This window comes from Hippocampus guttulatus, chromosome 7 (genome assembly GCF_054856545.1).
Source record: "Hippocampus guttulatus isolate MCC_2025c chromosome 7, RoL_Hgut_1.0, whole genome shotgun sequence".
Lineage (NCBI taxonomy): Eukaryota > Metazoa > Chordata > Actinopteri > Syngnathiformes > Syngnathidae > Hippocampus > Hippocampus guttulatus.
The window spans coordinates 20,621,276-20,646,465 of record NC_141267.1 but is presented as its reverse complement, the minus strand read 5'-3'; the positions used below and the strand labels follow the sequence as shown (position 1 = coordinate 20,646,465).

The window sequence follows — 25,190 nt, the reverse complement described above, 5'->3', positions numbered from 1 at the left end:
GTCCGAGACACGTCTGAGTCAAATGACCGAGACAAAAAAAAAAAAAAAAAAAAAGTCCAGACTGGAGTACTGCAGCCGTGCCTCGTTGTCTTGTCAATTCGCTGACCTTTAGTTCTTTGGTTTCTTTCAATCCTTCTCAGCTCATTGTTGCTGTGAGTCCTGTTTTTCCACCCGAATTATGTCTTTTTTTTCCCCCCCCATTTGTAGTTAGTCCATGTCCAGTTTTGGTTCTCATTCCTATTTGGACTTTGTTAGTTTCGTTTATTTATTTATTTTTAACTCCTTCCAGTACCCAAATTTGCCTTTTTCGTTCTTTTGAAATCTTTTTGGAACGAGGAACACAAAGCTCCCTGCTCCCCCCCCCCCCCCCCCCCCCCCCCCTGCAACTGGTTCCTCGACCTCACGCTAATCCTTGACAAGGCTCCTTTTTAATTGATGCCATATTATATGCTGTCATGCCAAGACCCATCCTGGCTCTGTTTTGACAGCATGCGTCAGGCCCAATGAACAATGGGGGGGGGTTGTTGGGGGGTGTTGATGGGGGGTGGGGGTGGACAGCAGATGGGATGAATATAACACAAGGTAGTCAGTCACCTCTTGGGCTTTACACTCATCAGACCGCAAGTGTGGCAATGGAAAATAGCAGCAGAAGCCATCGTTTTTGTGTGCACCACACCGACAGCATGAGCTCATATGAGTAACACTATCCCTGCCGAGATAGGCGTGAGTCACAGGAGGCAGCGTGTCTCCATCCACTCTCTTATTTAATATTCGTCTAAGGCGCTTTTTCTATTTTTTTTTTATTTTTGGTTGTTTATCTCACAAGCGTAATCTCTGCCATAATCTCCTCTGAGTTTCAGAGTAGATTAATGTTCATTCCTCTATCCTTGCATCAGGCGGAAGGGGGGGGGGGGGGGGGCTTGTCACCACACCGACGACGGACCTGAGACAGAGACGCTGGAGCGGTTTTGATAAGCCGGACTGACAATCCACGTGGGAGGGCAGTAAATGCCAACTTTAATTGGATGCCCGGTCATTTCAATATGGCAAATCAACAACGCGGCGCGGCATCATGTGGAAGGTCATACTGTCATTTTTCTGGTCGTAACAGCTGCTGAGGGAGGGCGCGAGGTTACAAAGGACATGTTAGACGGTTTAGCTGGGAGGAAGTGTCACATTTACAATCGCCTTCCCTGTATGTGTCCTCTGCGTGGACAATTTTACCTTGACAACCCCGGCGACTGCGTGCGTGCTTCTCTCGCATGGCAACAGATCGCTTTATATAGTATGCCGTGGCCAAAGTCTGAGCCATATCGATATATTATCAGTAATGGTCGCAGTGTGGGTTGACTGGGGGGCTGGGGGGGGGGGGGGGGGGGGGGGGGGGAGTCACGTGATGTCAGTTCATGCGTGGTAATAAATTTTACGAGGCATTATGCTGCCGGCAAGTAAAATGCAACTGCTCAGTGGCTCTCATCAGGTGAGGTCCATCAAATATCCACACTGTACTGTCGGAGTCCATTTTCGGTCTCCGAGGTACAACTTTTTCTACCGACTGGGTTCACAATTGAGCCCCTAGGTTAAGAATAAGTACTGTTTATGGTTACAAAAGTGATGTGGCAGGTCCAAACTGGCAAAAGGACCACGTCTGCACATATTTTGTTGACATGTAAGGTTACAACAAAGTGCTAGGCCAAAATCAACGCCTTTCGAATGACCTCGCTCTTGTACCGAATGCGGTGAAAAGTTCTGTGTGAACCCTTCCACCCGGTCCTTCTGTGACCAGAAGTCTGCATACTCTCAGTTGAACAGTTCACTCAATGAATGCGAAGGAGATTGAGACACGCGCATGGAGCCTTTTCTGCAATTTGCGGAAAAAAGGTCTAATCTGTTCAAAACGGTTGCGCTATTCTTTATTCTCTGCGAGCCGCGCCCATGCAAGGAGGGCAGCTCTTCCTAGCTGGTGCGATGATGTGTGACTCGACGGTTTTAACTGGTTCCAACTACAAAGGAAAGATGCGTGCCAGGGTGCAGATAGACGGGAAGATGCCGAGCCCAAAAAGACGGGTCACAGAAACACGACAGCACGACGGCCGAGCGCAAATCACCGATCTGATTATTTGTACCAAAGAGGCCTAATCTAACAGCAGTTTAAAAATAAACTTTAACGAACTGTCAAAGGTCCTTGTGAAAAAATAAATGAAAAAAAATATATATATATTGCTGTTAATGTATTGTACTTTTTGTCCCCTCTTCAGTACTCGAGATGTGTTTTTCCATCGTCAAGTCATTAATCATTATCATTTCAGTGCGTTTAGGTGACCCATAGTTGGTTGATTGTGTGCCTAAATTAACTTGAGTGACTCTAAAATGCCACAATAATCAGTCAGAGCTAACAGCGTCTCTGCGCTCTTCTGCAATGGAGATGAACAAGCGGGAGTGTTATGAAGTAATGGCTGCCATCTAGGGGTGGACGGTGTTATGACAACATAAAAATGATCAGATGAGGTCGGTCGGGCAAGTGTTTTTTTAACATTGCCCATCCCTGACCTTAGGGTAGATATTTGCTTGCACTGGGTACAAAATTTAAGCCCTTAAAATTTTTCTATGCTCACTAATTGATAAACTTGGTGGAGACGTACAGGTATGCCCAATGTGACATGAGCTTGAGTGCATTGCTTTTGATTTTTGCTGACTCCTCCCTGCTGCACGAACCTAACCGGCGGTGATTCATTGCAGGATTATCATTCAGGAGAATGACAGTTAAAACAATATTGACAAGACTATTATAGGTGTGTGTACGTTTGTGTGTATTTCTACTGTGATGACAACCACCTAGAGGAAACGCCCAGCGACTGTAACATACTGACCTACTGAAGCGAAACCTTCGGCAGGTGAAGCCCAGGGACAAACCAGATTCCGGGATATGGAAAGCGCTGTGTAAAAGACACACAGAGGGAGCTTAGCGGGCATCGGAAAGAGGAGAAGGGGAGAGAGCTTTCAGCAGGATGAGGGAGAGAAGAGAGGATTATGGGTGCTTGGGTCCCAAAATAATCCGCTCGCTATAGCGGGATTTACATGCACCGCTTTGGCCTGGTCAAATGTGCATTGGGCATGCGGGAGCACACCGTGAATGATCAATAAATAATGTGTGTGAAAAGTGGAGGCCTTGAACATGGCACAAAGGGCCTTTTGTGTCTGACTTGCCTTTTTCCATGCTCTAATTTGGGCAGCGCCAGAGGTGGGGGGAGAATCACACTTTGTACTAAAGTAGAAGTTCAAATGATTTTATTCAAAATAAGACACTAAAAAAATAAAAAGTTTCTGCGAGCACGCTAGTGACTGAAATGACTGTTGTATATGTCAAATCGTCTTTCCCCAATGGAATGAATGGACATGGCATTAATCTGTTCCAGAATTTTCAGTTTGTGCACCATGATTAATTCATTGTGGCTCCTTCTGCTGTGCCCATTTGGCCAACAACGTAATTCAGACACAAACAGAGAGTTTCACTGCTTCTGTAATAGACTCTGTAATATTACATTTATAAACCTGTTGGATCAAACGCAATCCAATTTGGATGAAATGAAATAACTATCCAAAGTGGAAAAGTCGATGCTGTGCTATTTATATTTGGCGGCATTTGACCAAACAAGGCGGGTCAAGATTTTGATCCAACAATGGGGCAAAAAAAAAAAAACCTACCCATATACTGTTGAGTTTAAAATACCGAAAAAATGGGTGAGTAGATTATCAGTGTAGCTGTGCTTAAAAATAATTTTATTACCGACATTTTCTCTGAAAAAGAAGAAGCAACTTTCCCCTCAGAGAGGTCGCCACAGCAGGTTACTCGCATGATACGTTTGAATGTACGACCTTCAGCTTTTCGACATGCCCAAATCCAATCTCCAACGCAATCTGCTGGGTCAAAATCATTAACCCAACCTTGAGTAAAAATAACCCAATCTGCTCAAAATACACGGCTGCCCAGCAAGAGGTACTTGGTAAAACAACACGGCATTTTTTTTTAAGGGTGTAGTTGCTTTTTAAAGAGGATAAAGAATATATGTTCCTCAGTACTGCTTGTTTCGAAGTGAATTGAGTTCACCGTACAGCGCTCGTATCTGAAGCAAAACAAAGTCAAAGCAAGACAACAAAAAAAACCATCTGAACAAGGTTTGTATCCCGAAAAACAGTGTCGGAACACGCAATATAACAAGTATATATATTAGTATTATATAACAAATATAACACAAATAATTCAATGCCCGTGCCTCCCGCCACTGTTCAAAAGGGACTTAATCTGCATGATTTGCCATGGTCTAATTTGGGTATCGCCATGGTTACGTAAGACTCCGGGTCAGAGGGTGAGTGACATTACAGGCAGCGGACACCGGATGGATGCGTGGCTGCTTTGTGGACACGGCGAAGGACACAATATATTCCCGGCGACGTGGCAGATGAGGATCGGGGGAAGGAAACGCGAGCCGCCTAAACGGGAGGAAGTGGAAGTTTACACGGCTGCGGGGAGAATAGAACACGAGCGACGAACAATCGCGGACGGCACATTTCCCATCATTGTGCTTGTAAAACAAGAATGGGGAACGTCCCGCGTTTATTTGCCAAGGTTTTATCTGCTTTACAGAAAGTAAACACGGGCCTACGTGCTTTGAGGGGAACAACAAGTGGAAGTTGTGTACTGGGAAGTGAACGCTGTTCGACTGAGGTCCAGTTATAGGGCGGCGGCGAGCGCCGCGCCTCCCGAGAGCGCATGAGCGTTCCGAGCGGGAGGGGAGCGTGAAAGCTCTGTGTTGCTCCACTAACCTACTTAGTATAATCCCGTCCCCTCATTTCATAACAGCGCCCGCATTACATGATACGCTCGTCATCGTACCCACGTCGGCCGATCAATTAGTCAATCATCGTCATTAATCGTCGGGGCTGTGCGGGCCCGCAGCCGTTGGTCATATCGACATCTGCGGAGAACACAAGAAATACATTTCTAGTCTTGAAATAGCGTCGGCGTGAAGCACGCACACACTGGCAGCGAAACAGAACAACCTGTTGACTTCGGTAATTCCCTCAAACGAGATTAGGGGTTGTTAATCCGGTGATATAATCAACTTCCCTTCAGTGTTGCGTGTAGCTAAAAAGGAAAAAAAGAAAAGAGGAAGCAATCATTGGTCTTGCAATATCGTTACAGTATGTACTGCTTTGAGATACAAGTGACCCGACTTCAAAGTTTTCCATAATACGAGCCATCGTTTGGATGATTTATTATTATTTTTCCCGCTTTGACTTGCAAGCAAACATTTCAGATGCTACATGCTAACGGTGAACTCAACTCACTTCTCAAGCAGCAGTTTGCGAGATAGTTAACAATTCTTTTTAAACGGTTTCATGCCACTCCCAGATGAAGTTTACGATCAAACTCAACAAAGAGAATTACATGTCGTCCATTTAAAACAGCACAACTTTGCCTTAATTCCATTCGCTTCATGCTAACACATTTGGGAAATGGCATAGACGGGCTAACAAATAGCATCCATGTGGCGGTGCTGTAGAACTATTAGCAACCCATGTTGATATACAGTATACTTCTACTACTACTTCTGCAAAAGCAGCAGAGACCACTTTAAATCTATTGACACTTGTTACCATGTTATTGTTACCATGTCAAATATAGAATTGTATGCCATGGATGTTGGATATGATGCGTGTTCTTCAAATGAATGTCATAATACCGGAGAATATCATATATTTATCGATATACAGTATTAAAACTAACTCTTAATATACTGTATGTATATATATATATATATATATATATATATATATATATATATATATATATATATATATATATATATATACAGGTATATATATGTATGCACCAAAATGATGCACATAGGTATATATGTAGCATGCGCAAACTTTATTTTGTGGCACTTTGCTGTATTCCAACAACAATAAAGTTAGTTTAGGTTTTAAATATGATTCGCTACATCACTTTTGTCCAGTATTGAATCCAAGCCAAACTCATTATGGCAAACAGTGTAATATTTATAAATGATGCGGACAATGTTCATTTCTTACCCATTGGGTACTGTTAGCATACATACACTGCATTTGCTTTACTTTATTTGCCAGTCACTTTTTTTTTTACTGTATAGATGCAATGTGTGCATTTTTACTGCAGCCGCAAACCTCATTTTGTAGCCCTGTACTTCAAGTACTGCAAAGACAATAAGGTTACATAAGGTTGCAAAGTTTCAATGGATGAGGTGGCAAATGTATACTCATGCTCTTGAAAGTGGTGTAAAAAAAAAAGTCCTGATCCATCTCTTATCTGTACAGTAGGTATGAATAATTTGTTACTCTTACCGTTTCATATCGGTATGTTGGACATGATGTGGGATCAGCTCACGAGCAAGCTCCGTGGGAGCCTGATAACAATCCTGGATCATTTGAATTAGGTGGCTTGGAGGAGGGAAATATGTCAAATATGCAAAATGGTGGCCCTGGAGAACAGGGACGGTTCTGGATCAATTTCACTGAGGGGGCCGGGCTGGGGCCAGGGGTTTTGATGGGGGGGCACATTCAACCCAGGGCTAAAAAGACAGATTCGAAATCTTATTTGACTTTTTATTTCTTCAGACTTGGGTGTCTTGAAAGGCGCTTATAAATAAAATGTATTATTATTATTATTATTATTAGGAGGGCTAAAATGTCTGCAAGCGTAACAATACGTCTGTTGAGAATATTCAAGCCAGGGGATGATCTGGTACCAGCCTGCCGGGGACAAAAATTGCAAATACACTGAAGCTGATGTTTTACATGCATATAATTATCCAAATTTTAAAAGGCAATGTCTTATATATTGATCCTGTTAAATAAAAATTAAAATAAAAAGGGAGACTAAAAAAGTTACACACACACACACACACACGCGCGCACACACACGCACACACAAACACGCGCACACACACACAGACACACACACACACAGACACACACACACACACACACACGCACGCACGCACACACGCGCGCGCACACACGCACACACGCGCGCGCACACACGCACACACACGCAAATAGCACTCGTGTCGTGGTAATTTCCTTCTCTGCGGACTGCTTCTCATTTTCCCGCTCATTTTTAAATGGCGCAGCGCACTAAAGGGTCCGACTAGAATGTTAAATCACACGCTGTGGTTCCACCTTTCGCGTCGGCGACTCGGCACGACTGCGTAATCTGCGCTCGGAGGGGGGGCCACAGGGGGGCCAGAATCGGTGCTACAGGGGCACTGGCCCCCGTTGCCCCCCCCCCCCCCAGAACCGCCACTGCTCGAGAACCGCAGTTTGACACCTGCGCTTTCGATCGTGAGGTCATTCTCATTTCTTTTCATTGGTCGATAGATAAGGTGGAGAAATAAGTTTGACATATTAATCACGAGGTCTTTCTTTTTTTTAATTTTGGCAGATTGATAGAAAGATGCACTTATCATTCGCGCCACGTAATCGTTCCCACGCTGCGTGGCCCGTCGGCTTGAACTGACACACTGCCACACTTTCTCACGCACGCGAGAGAAGAGAGAGCGAAAGAACGAGAGAGAGAGACAGAGAGGGGGAGAGAGAGAACCTGCTGAAGCGCGTGCCACCAGCCCGCCATGCGTGCGTGCGCATGTGCGTGCGCTTGTGTCGACTGCCGGGCACGCACGCGGCGGGCGGGCTCGTTCGCTCGCTGGCTGGCTGGCTGGACGGGTGACGATCATGTGTAGTCCGCGCGTCGTTGAAAGTAGGTTAGCGCCCGCCCCAGAGCAGGAAGGAAGAAGCTGCGAAACCACGCGTGGGTTCACCGCTTCGACCCAGCCACAACACGGTGCCCCCCTCGTCCCCTCGGGAAGGAAGACCGCGTAGAAAGTAGGCGAACTTGAACTCACCGCAAACTGCCGACGGCTTTTTTTATTCTCGCCCTACAGTGGACGCGTTTTTGTTTTTTTTTGGACGAAAAGGCTCCACGAACCGAATGAGGAGTTGCTGTTTTGACAGCTCCAGCCAAGTTCAGTTTTAGCCCCTGCTTTTTTTCCCATCCCCACGATTTGTATGACTAAACCGGCGACATGAGAGGTAAGTTTGCCATGATAACAAATTTTGGGAGTCTTGTCAAAAAAAAAAAAAGTCTGAAGTTAACACTTTTTTTAGGGACCACTTAAACGCACCTTGAAAAATACAGGAATTCGAGCCGAAAATCGATCGTAAATTTACAACCGCATGTATATAATTTGACATCTATTCACCAATATTTAGAGAGTTTGTAAGGCGGCCGGTGTTATTTTTCGAGTGCGCATGCTGTCTCTCCGGTGACTTGACTGCGGTTATGTAAGAGTGAGAGAGGGAATGGCGAAGGGAGGGAGCCAGCAGGCTGATTCAAGCGAGCCTCGAGAAAAGACACTTGGCTCGGCCACCTTGTGATCGATTTCACCTCCTTATTGTGCGCGCCTGTGTGTTTTAATAACAGCTCCTTAATTGACTAACTTAATTTTCTGCCACTTAATGAGCATCCCATTTGACCAGCAAAATTATTATTCCAGGAAACAAGACAGACTGTACTGTCAAGGTACACCTACATGTGTGAAACCAGTGTTGGTTGGTTTTTTTTTTCTTTCTGTCAAGTGAGTTGTTTTCAGCAGTATGGTGGACAGTGTGTTATGTTGTTCTGTCGACGTGGGGGGATAGGAGGTGTTCCACTGACCTAGTTCTGTCATTGAGGATTACAGTTTTTGTCTGTGTGTGTGTGTGCGTAGTCTTTTGAAAATCGCTTTATTAGTGGGCACGGATGTTCATTTTTTAAAATATAATGTATCGTATTATGTCCATTTGTAAGCATATCCAATAGATGAGCACGCGCCAGCATGAGCTGTCATGAAATGGAACTTTTTGATTGAAAAACGACAAAAAAAAAAAAAAGCCCTCTCACAATCTGTTTTTCCATCACCACCAGTCCCCGTTCATTATTCACAAACTCACGTTTTTTTCCCCCTGTGTTATCGATCCTCAGCTATTTGTTAAAAAAAAAACTCACCGATTTCTGGTTTTGTGCGCATTGTTTATGGCTTAAAATGCCACAAGATGACGCCAAAGCCGTGGGGCTGTAATTGGTGTCAAGGATGTGATTCATTGACCCACCCTGATATTCACCTTGATTTAAAAACGCAGGGGATTAGATGAAAAAAACCCCCACACACAAACTAAGAAGCTGTGTTTTTTTTTTTGGGACGGGCGAGGCATAGGTTCGCCCCCAAGAAATGTATGAATTTTTAAAAAAGTCAATTTTTTATAAAGTTATTCAAATCAGTTTCAAATGATATTCAAGTGTTTGTGGTATATGTAAGTAAATATTGGCAATTAGCAAACATTTTTAGAACTAGGAATGATTAAGTCGCTTTTTTTAGATTTTTTAAGATATTTGTGGCTAGGCTGGGCCTACTCGTGTGGGGTTCCTGTATATCGTGATGTGCAAGATGTAACTGTCCAAAGGTGCCCCTGCCATTTTTGTGATGTCACCGTTTCGCGCACTGCTGCGGCAAAGCCGGATATGGGCACAGCAAGCCCACATTTAAACATGAGGGCACAGCAGGCTTGAGATAAACTCGGTTTCCTCTGTCAGCTTGGGTTACTTGCATCAGCCGGAGAGAACACCACTCAGTCCGACACCGCTGGATGCTTACATTTTTCTGACCGCACCCCTCCACCTTTTATTAGTACAAGCACAGTGTATTAAATAACAATTTAATAGGTTTAATAACACGGGGGCAAAAAAAAGTGCCAAATGGGTTTAAAACGATTAATTGAATAACTTCCCACGTCACTCATCAGGCCCTACCTTTTAAAAAAGTTCGAAAGTGCTCTATAAATACAATTGAATTGAATTGAATTAAAAAGCCAGACACACTCAAGGTTCCAAGTTGAGAATCGTAACACTTGCACCTTACTTTCATTCACCTGTTGTGTCTGACAATGCCAAATCAAATTGTATCTAATCACGCGATGAATTGTTGGGATAATCGATAGATTCTGAAAATATTCAATAAGCTGCTGGCTTAGCTTTGTTGAGTTCACCGAGGAAGAAAAGGCCCTTGGGTGCCGTAAAGGCCAAAGGTCGCCCCGTATTCTCCAAGAACGCCGCGGCGCACAGCGCGGGAGAGCTCAGAGTCGCTATCTATTCAATGCGCAGCCTTGCAGGAGTACACAGCGAAACTCGGTATGTGTCAAGGTGACCTCTCCCCCCCCCCCCCCCCCCCCCCCCCCCCCGCCGTCGGGTGCAGGCTGAGATTCCGTTCCACTATTATCTACGGCTTCAAGGAAGAACGCCCGCGGAGACTAACTTGATGTTTACAAGAGTGCAAAGATAGCACCCAATATAAAATGTTGTGCCCAGAAATGTTGATTTCAACTTTGGTGGTAGTTTGAAGCCAAGTCAGTGCGATAAGCAAGATCTGCTTATTCAACTTTTGCGATTGGAGACGTGACGTTGAAACAGGCTGTTAAAGTTCAAGGCGACCGCAATTGATGTGCGACGGGTCGTTGTGGTATGTGCAACAGAATCGCAACCAAATTACCTCAGTGTGGTCCTGCTTGCGTCGCAGAGGCCCACGTGGCTTTGAGGCGCCGAGAAGAGGGATTGGAGTGTGTTCGTGTTACTGTTCAACTGGTCAAAGCTCATGAGAAACAACTCAAGATATGGGAAACTTAACACAGGGTGTCCCGAAAGTCAAGAGACGCTTCCGTTTTCCTGTTCGGTTTCACCAATGATATTTTTTTGACGGCTCAGACCGTTCCCTCGCCCCGATGGCTCGCCAATTGACATCGGAGCAGCGTTGCATAATTGTCGCCTGGCAAGAAGTTCGACGCCGGTTGAAGAAGCTTTTATAGCCATCGCGCCGCTCCAACTTGTAGTACAATTTACCCGGAGTCGGCGGCAAGTGTCTCGAAACCGGATCTCTGCTCGACAAGCCGCGCCGCTGCTATCGCCAGCAGCCAAAAGCCTGGTAAAGCCCGGAGGACCGAGCTGCAGTCAGCCACCGGAAAAAGCTCTTGCCAGGGGGGCAATTTTGCAACCTTGCGCAAGAGTCCGCTGGCTCGCCACGGCAAGGGAATGATACTGTGACTTTAGAAAAACTCCGTTGGGAAGGCCTGTGTCATGCGGTGATTCCCAACCTCGGTGCCGTGTCACAACCATCACGTGTGCTTCGATTAAATGATCCAATTTCACTTAACCGGTCCGAAAAGTCTTATTACTGTCTGTGCGTCCCTTTAATAAATTCCAAGTATGTCCGCTTTGCGTTCAACTAAACGAGACCAGATGTGACACAGACTGAGAGTCAGTACGTTTTGGAGTAAATTGAGACGAGATCATCATTATTTCAATATACACTCTCGACTATGACATTTCGGTTTGGTGCTATGCCACGAAGTGTTTCCAATGTGAAATATGTGCCTTGGCCCAAAGGCTGGGAAAGACTGACATCATGCGGCAGTGGAACCTCTTTCCCGTTTTCCCACTTGGAAAGAAGGTCACTTGAATGAATGCCAGCACACTATTTCCATTGTGAAACCTTGATCAACGTATCACGTTAGCGCGCCCAACCGACAAATGCGTCAAGAGGTTTGTCGTAACTCCTCAAAACAATATGTTTACTCACCCTTTGATGACAGCCGACGAACGCGGCCATTACAAGTTTCTTTGCTAATTATTGTTCAACGTCAAATATTGTTGACTTCAACGATGCTAGCTTGTACTTGAGCTTTTCACGCTATAGCTACATCGTCGCAAGATAATTATTTCATCTTGTCCTCAATTGGATTGCATCACTTACTCAGACAAGGTACATATGATGATTTAATCGGAAATAAGTGGGTTAAAAAAAAAAATGTCTGAAGTGTGTATCAAACTGGTAGCCCTTCACAGTCGCATTTTTCGCACCCATATCCAAGTAACTTGATTTTGAGTATCTGCCGATATCGAGTCCCGATCCGATACCTCGACAGCGCATTAAGAGGAATTGAATAAATGAATCGTTTTGCCCCAATTACATGTAATTGGATGATTTTCCACAGGACATCTGATGATCCTTGACAGCACAGGTGTTGGGAATCACGTTACATCCTTCCTTTTTAATTGCGTTAAATTCAAACGCCATCGTTGTTATTCTTTTTTATGGTGAAGCGCTGGCCGACAAATCCTCCAAAGTCCTTTTTAGGATGCGTGCTGACGGAAATATGCCTTTTGGGGCTTTTTGTGAACCGTCAGTGTTGCGTTGTGGCTGCATTCTGCTTCAAATTGGACTCTCCCCGGTCTGCTGGAAACATTCTGCACCACAAGTGTAAGTTGAGCCGGTGTGTGATTTGGCCTGCTTGTCAATGATGAATTGCCCCGCAACCATCTTTCAGTCAAGAAAAGATGCCCGTGAATGTCAGAATTCCCCCCGCGGTGTCTAGCCACTCTCGAGGTATGTCGCAGGGCTCTGTGATGGGCCCCTTTGTACTTTCAGCTCTCACTCGGTGACGGTGGGATCAGTGCAGTAATTACTTGATTATGCAGTTCTTTTTTTTTTTCTTTTTGTTTTTTTACAGGGCAAGTGTCAGGTCATACTATGTTGTTTTCAGGGCAGGTCAGGCAGGTTAAATGGCAAGTAGCTTCTTAGAAAGAGCGTCAATCACTGGAACAACTGACAGGGGGGAAAATATTTTAAATGCCTGCCTTGTACTTGGACTGCGCTATGTAATAATGATCCAGCAATAACTCACATGCGCAATTGCTTTCCAAAAGTAGGTTAAGTACAGTATGTCAGGTAAGGAACGGGTAAATAGGACCTTGGACTGTTTGATTAGCTTGAATGAGAGAGCAAAGTCTGCACTGACAAGCCTTTTACAACTCTTTTCTTGCTAAAGTGTTGAGACTGGCATAGGGGTGACTAAATTTGTTTCTGTTGTCGCCTCAAAGGCAAAAAAACAAATACGGTTTAAACTATTAAGACAGGCCAATGAATCTTTTAAGAGGCCAATACCTCCTAAAAAATCCTCTCCAAGTGCCACCAAAATTGCTAACTTTAATGTATATTTTTATGTAAATATTAAAATTAGAGCTGAAAATCCCTGTTCCCTAATTCTGTTGGCAGCAGTGACCGAGTTCCGGTTAGATTAAAAAAAATCCGCTTCCAAACCCGAAAATGTTTTCCTTTTTAGTTTAAAATGGTGAAAAGTAAAATCCTGATCAATTATTGGTGCTGTAAATCCTTGCTGTGGTGGGTGCCGCATGCTAAACTAGCGAGGTAGCTAAGGAGACGGTCCCACATTAGTTGCCACGACTGCTTCTTATCGTTCAAGTTCATCTTCGTTTTCTTCTTCTAGTTTCTTTTGCCAGTTGGCAAATTCTTTTGGTGTATTCCCGTCACCGGTGCGTGACAATTCAATTCGCTAGTTTAGCATGCGGCTTCTGACACGAGAAGGATTTACTAGTTCCAAAATGCAAAATAACCATCCAAGATTCGACACAGGTTCTAGTTAAGGTAAGCTATTTTAAACTAAAAAGGAAAAACTTGCATCGTTAGAAATTGAATTTTTGAATCCATAAACTGCCCCCCCCCTTTTTTTTCCTTATTGATGGTAATACATGTTTGCTTTTATTATTTGTATGTCGTAATTACCGAGACATTTATTCGCCTGCGGGTTCATCTACCGCCGGCTGCAACCTGAGCAAAAAATAGATTTATGGACTCGCTTGGGCACAGCTGAAATTTCACTCCCGATACTTGACATGCTGCGACAAGTCAGGAGCCGCGATTGGCTACAGCTGTTCTTGCCACTGGGCTCTGACTCGCGTGCACTTTAACGCTTTCAATAAATCCAGATGTCAAGCAAGTTTCGAAACAGCCACCGACTCTACGTCTTAAATCTGTCATCCACGTTATGTTTTACAAAAGTTGCACTCCACACCCTTCTGATTGATCAGTCCTAGCCTGCCTTAAAATGAGAAGGAAAAAAAAGAGGAGGAGGAGGAAGCGCCTCCTCCTCGTCCTCCTCCTGCTTGACTGGGAAAGTGTGTCAGTGGAGCAGTTTGGGCTCCGCTCAGCTGACTGGCAGGTGAGCCGGCGAGTCAAAACGCTCAAGTCACCCGCCCGGCAGCCAATGGCAACGGAGGCGGGCGAGCGAGGAACGTCACACGGTTGCCCGGACAACCACCTTTTGAATGCGTGCATTCGTGGAATGCGGCCAGACTGCAGTTATATAACAAGCTGGCCGGAGGGGCGGGAGGCCTTGAAGAGGAGCAGTAGAGGGAGCAGCATTTTTTTTTTCCTTTGCACTTTCCATTTTATTTCTTCATGCATATCCTTCCGATACCTACCGCCCATGAACTCAAGCTAGCCCCTGCTGCCCAGACTCACAAATATGTCACCTGTTATACAGGAAGTATGGATGAAACATTTCCAAGTTGTTATGTTTTGTTTTATTTATTTATTTTCTTTTGGGAGGATCTCAGATTCTGCTCAAGAAAAAAAAAAACAAGCCGGATTTAATTCTGAGTATTTTTATTTTTATTTTTTGATAAAAGAGCGATAAAAGAGCCTTTAAAAGCAAAGGAAGTGTGAAATCACTGTCATTAACTGTCAACGCTCAGTTTCATCAGTTGCGGTTTTTCCCATTCGAGATCCTCAGAAGTAGGTTTGTTTTTCTGGATGAGCCTGCAAGTATTTTGTTCTTCCTAGAGAAGGGCAAGGACAAGTAGGAGGGGGGCGGGGGCGTGGTGGTGGGTGGGGGTGGTGGCTTGACAGGGAGCCATGAAACTTTATAACCTCGGGCCTCAGCTAATGCAATTGACCTGCTATTCTGGGCTTGAGGAGGCCCGGCTACTTAGATAAACAACGTAATGAAAAGAACATGCTGTTCCGCGGTAAGAAGGCTCAGGCTTCCACAATGAACTGAAGGTGCATAATGTATACGGCGGCTCCCGTGTCAATCACGGGAGGTGCCGGTTTCTTGCTCGTTGCCTTTTGCGATACAAGTAACCTGAAGTTTTTGGGCCCGGAAATAAAGTGAGTCCAAACTGCTTGCAGCATGTTGCCTGACATCAGTTTTGATGAACGCTGTCAAGATGTTGAGTTGTTGGAAGGTAGAATCGATGCAAATGAGTACTTCCAATGTGGAGCAGTTCGAAAGAAAAAAACAAATGCTGTTCCATGAAAAAGCGCGGCATTTCCCTCTTTCGCTGGTCAGTCGACATTCCGATTCATTTTGACTTGTATTGCAGCTGTGACAATCATGCCAAAAAAAAAAAAAAAGAATGCTGTGGTGCCTCGAGAAAAAGAGATTCATTTGTTCCGTGACCACATTGATCATGCCAAACCTCTGGATCTCAAATCATCTTTCCCTATTGTAATGATTGCAAATGTCAAGTTGTCATCAAACTAGCTCGAAATCAACTAAATCAGCAATCCCTTCTTTTCTCTCTCTAGCTCAAATAGAAGTCATACCCTGTAAAATCTGCGGGGACAAATCTTCGGGCATCCATTATGGTGTCATCACCTGCGAAGGCTGCAAGGTGAGTCCTCGCTTGTGCCAAATCACGTCACTGCCTTCAGTTCATGACACATGGGTCGCATCCAACAATTTAAAAAAAAAAAAAAAAAAAAAAAAACTTTCCGCCACCGCCCAACTGATATTTGGAATGCGAACACATGCGTTGTTCTTTTTCGTCAAGGGTTTCTTCCGACGCAGCCAACAGAACAACGCCATGTACTCCTGCTCGCGGCAGAGAAACTGCCTGATCGATCGGACCAATCGCAACCGCTGCCAGCACTGCAGGCTGCAGAAGTGTCTCGCTCTGGGCATGAGCCGCGACGGTGAGTCCTGTCCGAAAGCACTCGCGTGCCGTACTGTACCTAATAGACTGACTGAGTGGCACATGGTCAACACCAGATCGAGATGGAGCACACCACATGTCGACCCGGGCGATAAAATGATCGAGAACGGGGATGGATTTTCAGTCGATAAATTTGTTTCTCTCAAGATTGCTTTGCCAACGACTTGCATCGACGATCTCCTGCTGCTCCTTCTCTTGCTGCTCAGCAGATTCAAGGCCTAAGCAAGCTTGAGGGAAACAAACGGTAGAAGCTTGGCAAGCAAGACGAGCTATGAGCCATCACATGGCAGTTTTTAAAAAAATTTTCCCTCCCTCGTTTTGTGTCGCAAGCTCAAATTTGAGGTTCACGCGAGTGTCAATTATGGCTCCGCCTCAAGAAAGAAAATGGAGCAATTAAAGCGCGATTATGCCTTCGCATGTGGCCAACTCACACTCACGCTCACAAAGGAGCCCGCTGAAGGCCAAAAGTGACTCCCAGTCACTTAGACGCAGATGAAGCAACAAACAAACTCCACTCGAGCACCTGATGTCATTCACGAGGCCAAGCCCCCTTCGATGGCACGCATCCAACATACAAATAGCATGCACAATAAATTGGCGACTTTAGAAAACTACCTTACATAATCTATCGTATGTTTTTATACACGACAGGAATATTTTTCTTTATGAAAAGCAATTGGCACAATGTCGAGTGGCTTTTTTTTGGGGGGGGCGGTGCTGGAATGGATTTCTGGTATTGGGATTTCTTTTAGTGGGGAAAATGTATTTGCTTTTGAGAAGATTGAGTTAAGAGCGGAACAAATAAAACTCATAAGCCAAGGTGCCACTTGTAGGGCCACTTTTTTTTTCTCACTAAAGGGCTGAGTGTGCATGCATTTTTTTCATGGCAATACTGCATATATATACTGTATATATACAGTATATATATATATAAAATTTATTTTTTTAATCGCAATACATGATCTATTTTAGTAAGGTCACGTTGAACATGTTGTCGTCGACTCTACCCAAGCTTATGTGCACCACTAAATGTACACGTGTCGTCGGTGCAGCGGTGAAATTTGGCCGCATGTCCAAGAAGCAGCGCGACAGCCTGTACGCCGAAGTCCAGAAGCACCAGCAGTCGCAGGAGTGCGCCGGCATGGCAGCCCGGGAAGAGAGCGGCGACCCGGGCGACCACGGCCGCACCTACAGAAGAGTGTCCAGCACCACGCTCAGCGATCTGGACGACTTCGCCACGTTGCCCGACGGCCTGCTCTTCGACCTGCCGCTGACCCCCGAGGACGGGGGCTGCGAGTACGGCAACCTGGACATGCTCGCCGGCAGCGCCGGCAGCAGCTCGTCCTCTCAAAGCTCGCCGGAGCAGACCAACTTGGACTTTACGGAGGGCAACCACAGCATCAAGCACGAGTACCAGCTGTTGCACGACTCCGGGCTCTTCTCGCACGCCATCCTCAACCCGCTGCCTGAAGGATGCTCCCTCCTTGAGCTCGGTACGACTCGATTTTTCTGACCTGCGAACGCGCAGATCAATCCCGAGCGTGACAATAACCTGAGCGCTAACGTTCTCTCCACTCAGAGCACATAACTCAGTGTGTGGTCAAGTCCCATATCGAGACGAGTCAGTACAGTACAGAGGAGCTGAAGAGAATGGCGTGGTCCACGTATACCATGGAAGAGACTCGAATGTACCAAACTAAGGTATGTCCCATCAGGGGTGACCCCTTTTTTTTTCTTTTTTTTTTTTTTTTCCCAAAGAGAGCCCACGGGAACCACGTTGGTGACCCCTTGGTCTACTGCAGAAAAGATTTCACTCACATACCGCAACAGCACGTTTTACAATTGCCAACACAAGATATCAATTTGAGCTCATTTAACGTAGCCTACCACCGCTAATTAGAACGTATTGTGATGACATAGCCGCCGGTGCACTTTTAACGGCTCGGGTGCGCAAACAGTGAGCACAACAGTCAAACTCTTCACTCCTACGTCACCCAACAGGCCCCCTAGGCGTCGCCCTTCAAAGCCACACACACTCAAAGTCACAGATAATATCGTGTGGAATGTCAAGATGGCGACCCCAAGTGGACAACAGTAATATCTGCACATTTTATTGTGTAATAATGCAAAATGATTTGTATCTGAGTCGTCGATTTTTTTTTCTTTTTCTATTGTAAATAATAAGATAAAAAATATGAGTAAACAATTTGAGAGGCACGTTTAGCAGCAGTTTATTTGTAACTTCGTCACATACTGTGTCTTCGAATTCCATTCTTCTTTGAACACACCGTCTTGAGGCCACTCGTTCTTGTTGAATACGTTCGACAAATAAGACACAGAATCCAAATAAAACGCAAAACACCCAAGATTATGATCATCTTTTTTTTTTTTTAAGAATCCAAGCAAAAACAAACAAAAAAAATGTGCCTTGTTCCGGCGGATGCATTTCCCTCAAATAATTGCCCCTAACCACAAATAAACATCTCAAAATATTTGTGGGTTAATCAATCAAGCACGCACGCTATGTAGGTCAGTATGTCTTTGGTATTGGAAACCTAATAATAGCGTAAACCAGATGCGCGCTAAACAACTTGTTATTATTATTTTGTTATTATTGTTCTCTCTGACTAATTGTATTCTGTATGGTGGGGTTTTTTTTTTCCTTTTTTTCCCTCTTCTGTCAGTCCGCTGAGGCGATGTGGCAACAGTGCGCCATTCACATCACCAACGCCATCCAGTACGTGGTGGAGTTTGCCAAGCGCATCTCCGGCTTTATGGACCTGTGTCAGAACGATCAGATTATCCTCCTCAAAGCAGGTCAGTAAGCCTTTAAAATACAGTCCGGTCAATGCCAGTTCAAACCTTCAACCGACTGCAACACGAACACACACGGAGAAACGGTGCATACCGACGGCTCTACCGGTCGACCGACCTCAGTGCCGTTCCACATGTTCTAGCACAACATGACACTCCATCCAAAGACAAACAAACAAACAAACGCAAAAAAAAAATAAATAAATTAGGTTGTGTTTTGGTCCAGTGCAGCTGGGAGCTGTTGTCGCAAGGAAATGGGGCCTCTGGGGAATATGGCTCCCCTGCTGTGTGTGTTTATGACTTTGCTGCCTCTTCGTTGTAATAGCTATCCTTATCGTCACATGAAAGTGCACGCGCGGTACATTCGCCCCAAGGTGCCGCCGACTTCACGGAGCTCGACAATCACAAGCTTGCAGCGTGACTAAGAAAAGCGCCAGCGTCCGCCCTGCATTTGAAGAATGGCGGCTCTTGTTTGGATGGCGTTGCAATTATTGCGCTGACAGCCATGCTGTGGAGAATCTGCGATTTGGAAATTAGCAACAACTTAACGTTTTGGCGGAGCGTTGGTGACTTCACCCAGTGCAACTTTAGATTTGCCGGTGACAGCTTAGCTGATGTTGAAGGTCAAACTTGGAATAAAACTACAGTCGTTACTCAGCTATTCGCCGATTAACCTTCAATTCGTGGCGGAGCTCGATCCCTATCCCATCCATCCACTGTCAGAACTGCTTGACCTCACAAAGAGATTCCCGACCTCGATTATGAATTTATTTCTCTTCTATCCACAGGTTGCATGGATGTCCTTCTGATCCGAATGTGTCGAGCCTATAACCCCATCAATAACACCTTCCTCTTTGACGGACGGTTCGCCCCCGCTCACTTCTTTAAGGCACTTGGTGAGTGACGCCCTCGCGCTGCATCTTATCGCACCATCTCCCTGACACTTTTTCTCTCCGTACACCCGTGACACCGCTATATTTTCCCCCTTCCGCCAGGCTGCGATGACCTCGTGACGGCCGTGTTCGACTTGGCCAAAAGCCTGAGTCGTATCCAGATGTCTGAGGAGGAAATGGCCCTCTTCACTGCCGCTGTGTTGCTCTCACCAGGTGACAAATAAACGCTGGGGACGTTTTATTAAGTAACACCAAGGTCCGTTACGAAAAGAACACAGAGCAAAAATGTATAAAGCTAATAACATCATGCTTGGTGTGTGTGTGTGTGTGTGTGTGTGTGTGTGTGTGTGTGTGTGTGTGTGTGTGTGTGTGTGTGTGTGTGTGTGTGTGTGTGTGTGTGTGTGTGTGTGTGTGTGTGTGTATATATATATAATGTACTTGACGATCATACCCGCTCTTGGCACTCAACGGTTGGATTCCACTTAACGAAGCAACTGTATGAACGCTATTTTTATATTTGCTCTATTTTTATTGTCGGCCTCTTTTTCTTAGACCGACCGTGGCTGACAGATGTGCAACAGATTCAGAAGCTTCAGGAGAAGGTCTACGTAGCCCTCCAGCGCTGCTTACAAAAAGGCGGCGCATCGGAAGAGAAACTCGCCAAGGTGCGGCTGCATTTTTGGCCACCGTGAGCCACGCGCGGCCTATCTGGCCGGTATATTTTCTGATTGACGTCCTTCTCCTCCAGATGGTGTCCAAACTTCCCATCATGAAGTCCATTTGCAAGCTCCACATCGACAAACTGGAGTTCTTCCGTCTGGTCCACCCCGAGACGGCGTACACCTTCCCGCCACTCTACCGGGAGGTGTTTGGCAGTGAAATGACTTTCCCAGACTCCACAGAGGGCTAAGCAATGTCACGCATTTAGGACAGAAAAAAAAAAATCAACAACCCCAAAAAAGAAACAAAACAAAACAGAGATTCTGCAACCAAGACTGTGTGAGGGAGCAAAAGAGCCAGAGAGAGAGTTTAAACCACGTGGCACCAAGCAGCCACTCAATGACAGTCCTGCACGCTACACTTTAGGATACACTCCTCTCACCTCGGAAACTCCCGACCTGACCCACACTTGCCCCTTCTGGCGCCGCGTCCGAGCGTGCCTGGTACCTCTCTTTTGAAGGGAGCTCCGAGAAAGGATTAAAGAGTGGCCTAGACAATTTCTATTCTCCAAAATTATTTTTCTAAGTCCTTCAAGTAGATGTCGTTTCGACAACAGTTCTCACAGCTCCAGTAAACTCTGGTTGAATGTAACCCCCCCACCCCTCCCTACTCCCCCGCCCTGTGCCCCTTTAAAGCGTTCAGCACAGCCTCAAGGCCTGATTCCGAATGTACATACTGAATGAGAGTGAGAACGTACCTCACTTACCTCATGGATTTTTGTTTTTTCTTCAGTCGCCATTCTCGTAGCAATCAACCACTTTTCACTCAGCATCAGTTGTCGCTTTTTTTTTTTGGCAGGGTTTTCAGCATGCGGACAAAGCGTTCATAGGGACCATGATCAAACTCACAACCGGTTTTTTTTCTCTTTTACAAGCGCTTATGCAGGTATTTGGGGGGGGGGGTTCCTAGCATACACAGATGTAAATGGGCTCTTGTCGATGCAATCATTACCTCAGTCCCATGCATCCTTCCCCTTTGCATATGACACTAAAAGTCAAAATTGAGATTGTGCACATCACAGGTTCCATTTTATATCGAAATATAAAGCACCTATATGGCCGTTTGTCGAAGACAAATGCGCTTGTGTCACACACATAATGGCTGCCTGTACGGTGGAAGGGTTGTTTTCACTTTTGAGAAAATACCAATGGAAAATTACAATAACGGACTCTGAAACAAAAATAGGGCTGTCTGATCTGTGGCGCCACCTACCCCACCCTCTGATACACACACACACACACACAGAGGGCGAGAGGAAGGAGGGACACACGCCAGAGCCGCCGCTGCCTGGTCAGCACACGCGAAAGAAATCCACTTCCTTGTTCGCTGTCAAGTATATACGGACGTCACACATAGATTGTGTTTTAAAACAGTACTTGACCATATTTAAAATTACTAGTGGATAAAATAAAAGCAAAGCTTGTAAAAATCGAACGGCAAAAGTCATACAATGTAACATGATTGTTTGGGCGACTTGCAAAACACCATCCAGGAAAAGTTCATTTCGCTGGGAGTTTACGCGTCACATCGCCATGTAATGCACATGTAAAGCCACAAAGCACATCCATCCACGTTCTGAACCACTTGTCCTTACTACGGTCGTGCGTGGACAGATTGGTACAGAACAACACACACGTTGATGCAGTTAAAACACGCACGCGACACACAACGAACACGGTTGTAGCATAAAATTTGTATCATTAAAGCACATTTGCAGTACAATGTGAATGGAAATTTTAATTTATTGCTGACTTTAATGATGATGGCTGTCCGTAAATTCTCAGGAAAAAAAACACTTTCCACATCCTTTTGGATTGATATTTTGTTGTTTCTTGAAAAGAAAAATGCTTAGTTTGCGAGAACCCATCGTAATATCGTTAATGCATCATTGAGATATCGAGCAAAAATCGAAATATTAAAAGTTTGTCCATATCGCACAGCCCTTTATTTGGATCTTTCCGAAAAGTAACCGAAAATATCCACCATTGATTCCATTGCACCTCGGCTCCGTGTTAACCCCGACAGCTGAAATGATGAGCAGAGCGGGATATGTCATGATGTGCTCTATGGCCACAGCATGTTTTGATTTGAGGGGGCGGAGCCAAAGAACAGAGAGTGGACAGATGGGCCGCCGCTTTATGTAAGCTCCTTAGACGTTGGTTAGAGCGGATTTATTATCTACGCCAACTCTCACTACCGTGGAGCCTGACTCCAAATTCAAACACAATCCCTTCCCTGGTGCCGGTTGACTTCCATGGTCAATCCGTTTTTTTTACCTCCCCGTGATACATAAACTCCATTAATTTGTAAACTAAGCACATAAGCTGCAAATACATATACGTGGAGGGAGTTTCCGCATACACACACACACACACACACACACAAAAAAAAGATTAAAACTTTATTGAGATTTTTCAGGCACATTTTGAAGCGTCAAACCTTTTGTTCGACTTCAGACAGAAGCCGTCCCAACCCGCTCATCCCTCTCATCTTTGGACCCTTTACTACCTCATTTCCTCTCACACATTCATACTGAAAAGCTTTCAGCATGATAGCTATTACTCACTAAATCTTTTTTTAATGAAGCTTGAGGGTGAAATTTCAGGAAGAACCTAAAATGAACTATAACCTCAACAGGTGAACTTAATTTGACCTTCCGCAAAAGCACCGCCAGCTCTTCAACGGTTCAATTATTTTTGCGGAACTTATCCTGAGCTAAAAACAGCCAACGATAGTCATTGACGCACACGTCACTCACCAAGACAGGCCCCGCCTTTTAAAGCAACACGGATACTACACTGTAGAATCGGAAGTATGGGGACTATAAAAATAATACTCGTCCCTCACATGCATATTGTGTATTGTTATTGGTTAATCATGTGAAATCAACTGTTCACCGATTCATCGATGGGCTAATCAGTTGAATTGATAGTAAAAATATTTAATAATATAGAGCAAACATCAGCTCCTTGTCAGAGAACAAAAGGGTGTGGGCAAAGTACTTCGACATTGAAAAATGGAACATTCAAAAGTTTAAAGAAGGTCAAATTAAGTTCACTTATTAACATTGCAATGCAGTTTAGGTTTGTCTTACAATTTTACCCAAACACCCGACACCCCAAAATCTTTGTAATTACAGTACATGGCAAATATGAGGACAATATACGACGTTTGAAATCCTGTCATTGAAAGTGAAAAATCACAAACTACAATCGTACATCGGATGTGAAATATTTCGATCTTCAGCAGCATTAAAAAAACAAAACAAAAATCAGATGCCGTCCTAGCTGCGGCACAGTGGGATTGTGCAATTGGGCCTTTGTTGCCATTAAGTAGCATAGATTTTTTTTTTTCTTTTTTGGAAAAAAAAAGTTCTTTTGATTCTAATATGACAAATTCAGAGTCAACTCATGCGCAGGGTTGACTGGATTGTAACAAGGTGCAATACTTTGTCATAGAATGTTAATTTACGTTTCAACACCACCACCCCCCCCCCCCCCCAAAAAAAACCCTCCATCTCAATCTTAGCGGGGTGAAAAAATCCCGGTTGAAGTTCCTCAGGGTGATCGCTCGGCTCTCTGTCCTGTCCTGCCGTGTCTACAAGGCACCTCGCACCAACAAACTGTAGACGACCTTTGAACCTTGCTCACTGTGTACAGTTCATGTTCTTGTGAATGTCGGAATACAGAAAGTATCAAAGATTTGAACCCTTTTGATTATTGTCATCATTGACGCGTTGTTTTGGCGTCATAGATTAAATAGGATATTGATACAAGTCAAGAAAAATGTAAAAAGAAAAAAAGAGGGAGAAAAGTAAAATGCTTATAAATTATGAATTGTAATCTCTCATCCTTGTCTTGGTTTTGACGTGATCTTCAATTTTGTCCTGATATGTACAGTCATATTTTCCTCATCAGTTTCGTGTCTTTTTCATCTTTGAGAGAGATGTAATTTCATTTTTTTAAAGAGCATTTTAAAATATGTCTCCCTCAACTTTTTTTTGTCATGATCCTTTTGTGTATAATATTGTCGATTTTAAGATTATTATTATAATTGAATCATGATAGATTTAAATAAAGTAATTTATGTCATGTCATGGATAAAAGAGCCAGAACGGTTTTTTAACACGAAAGTGTTATTGCACAATGGTGATATACTTTGTGGGTTTAAGAATGTAATAAAAATCTTTTTACAATTAAGGACACCGGTGCAGTCATTGATCATTGTTCATTGAAATGAATAGAGATGATGATAATCCGTTCCGTCTGTTTTTAAGAAGCAAATCACTACTCTGTGACATTGTACTGATACTTCACAAAACCGTACAGTTTTAACATAAATGAGCAGTATGTAAAGTGGCTGTGTGACGTGATTGATTGCATCTGTTTCTGGTGTGAGTGACATGGCCACCAGAGGGCAGTCTAACAGTCATACAGACTTAAACGAAGAAGAATTTAACAAGTACTGCAAGTGACTCAGTTCACTGCAGTAAGTCCTTTTTTTTTTTTGCCTGTTAGTATAGTTAGATTTGTTGTTCCACTGTTAGTGTTGAAATATCCGTTGCTGAAACGGTTATAACACTGCGAAACTGATTCATTAGCCCGTCTATGGCGTTTTGCATTGTTAGCATTAAGCTAATGGACTTTCCTAAGGCAAAGCTATGTGGCTGTTTTAAATACACAATATGTAATTATATTTGTTTGATATTTAGTTTCACGCTATAGTTCAGCTGGAAATGGTAAAAAGTTTGCAGCCAAAAATTGGCCAAACGATCAGATCGCAAAATCGCTTGTATCTCAAAGCACAGCTGTTCATAAATTGTACGTGAAATTTTCATGTCC

General features: G+C 44.4%; 1 protein-coding gene and 1 long non-coding RNA gene across 2 annotated transcripts; one reads left to right on the top strand and one right to left on the bottom strand.

Annotated features, from left to right (window-relative positions):
* Positions 1-3,763: 3,763 nt before the first annotated feature.
* On the bottom strand, positions 3,764-5,297 carry LOC147203016 (uncharacterized). Its single transcript, XR_015101427.1, has 2 exons — positions 5,062-5,297; positions 3,764-4,976 (listed from the first exon to the last, which is right to left on the bottom strand). It is a non-coding gene; the product is annotated as an uncharacterized LOC147203016 (long non-coding RNA).
* A 2,405-nt stretch (positions 5,298-7,702) lies between these two features.
* Positions 7,703-24,551, top strand: rorca (RAR-related orphan receptor C a). The gene is made up of 10 exons (XM_086116699.1): positions 7,703-8,130; positions 15,516-15,601; positions 15,761-15,902; positions 16,975-17,415; positions 17,502-17,623; positions 18,607-18,739; positions 19,525-19,632; positions 19,732-19,842; positions 20,182-20,294; positions 20,378-24,551. The coding sequence occupies exons 1-10, from the start codon at positions 8,124-8,126 to the stop codon at positions 20,537-20,539; spliced, it is 1,425 nt and encodes a 474-aa protein (XP_085972825.1). The 5' UTR covers positions 7,703-8,123; the 3' UTR covers positions 20,540-24,551.
* The last annotated feature ends 639 nt before the right edge of the window (positions 24,552-25,190 follow it).

Coding starts and splice junctions, on each gene's coding strand:
- rorca (XM_086116699.1), top strand. Junction 17,624..18,606: donor CTCGAATGTACCAAACTAAG/GTATGTCCCATC, acceptor CTCTTCTGTCAG/TCCGCTGAGGCGATGTGGCA. Junction 18,740..19,524: donor GATTATCCTCCTCAAAGCAG/GTCAGTAAGCCT, acceptor TTCTATCCACAG/GTTGCATGGATGTCCTTCTG.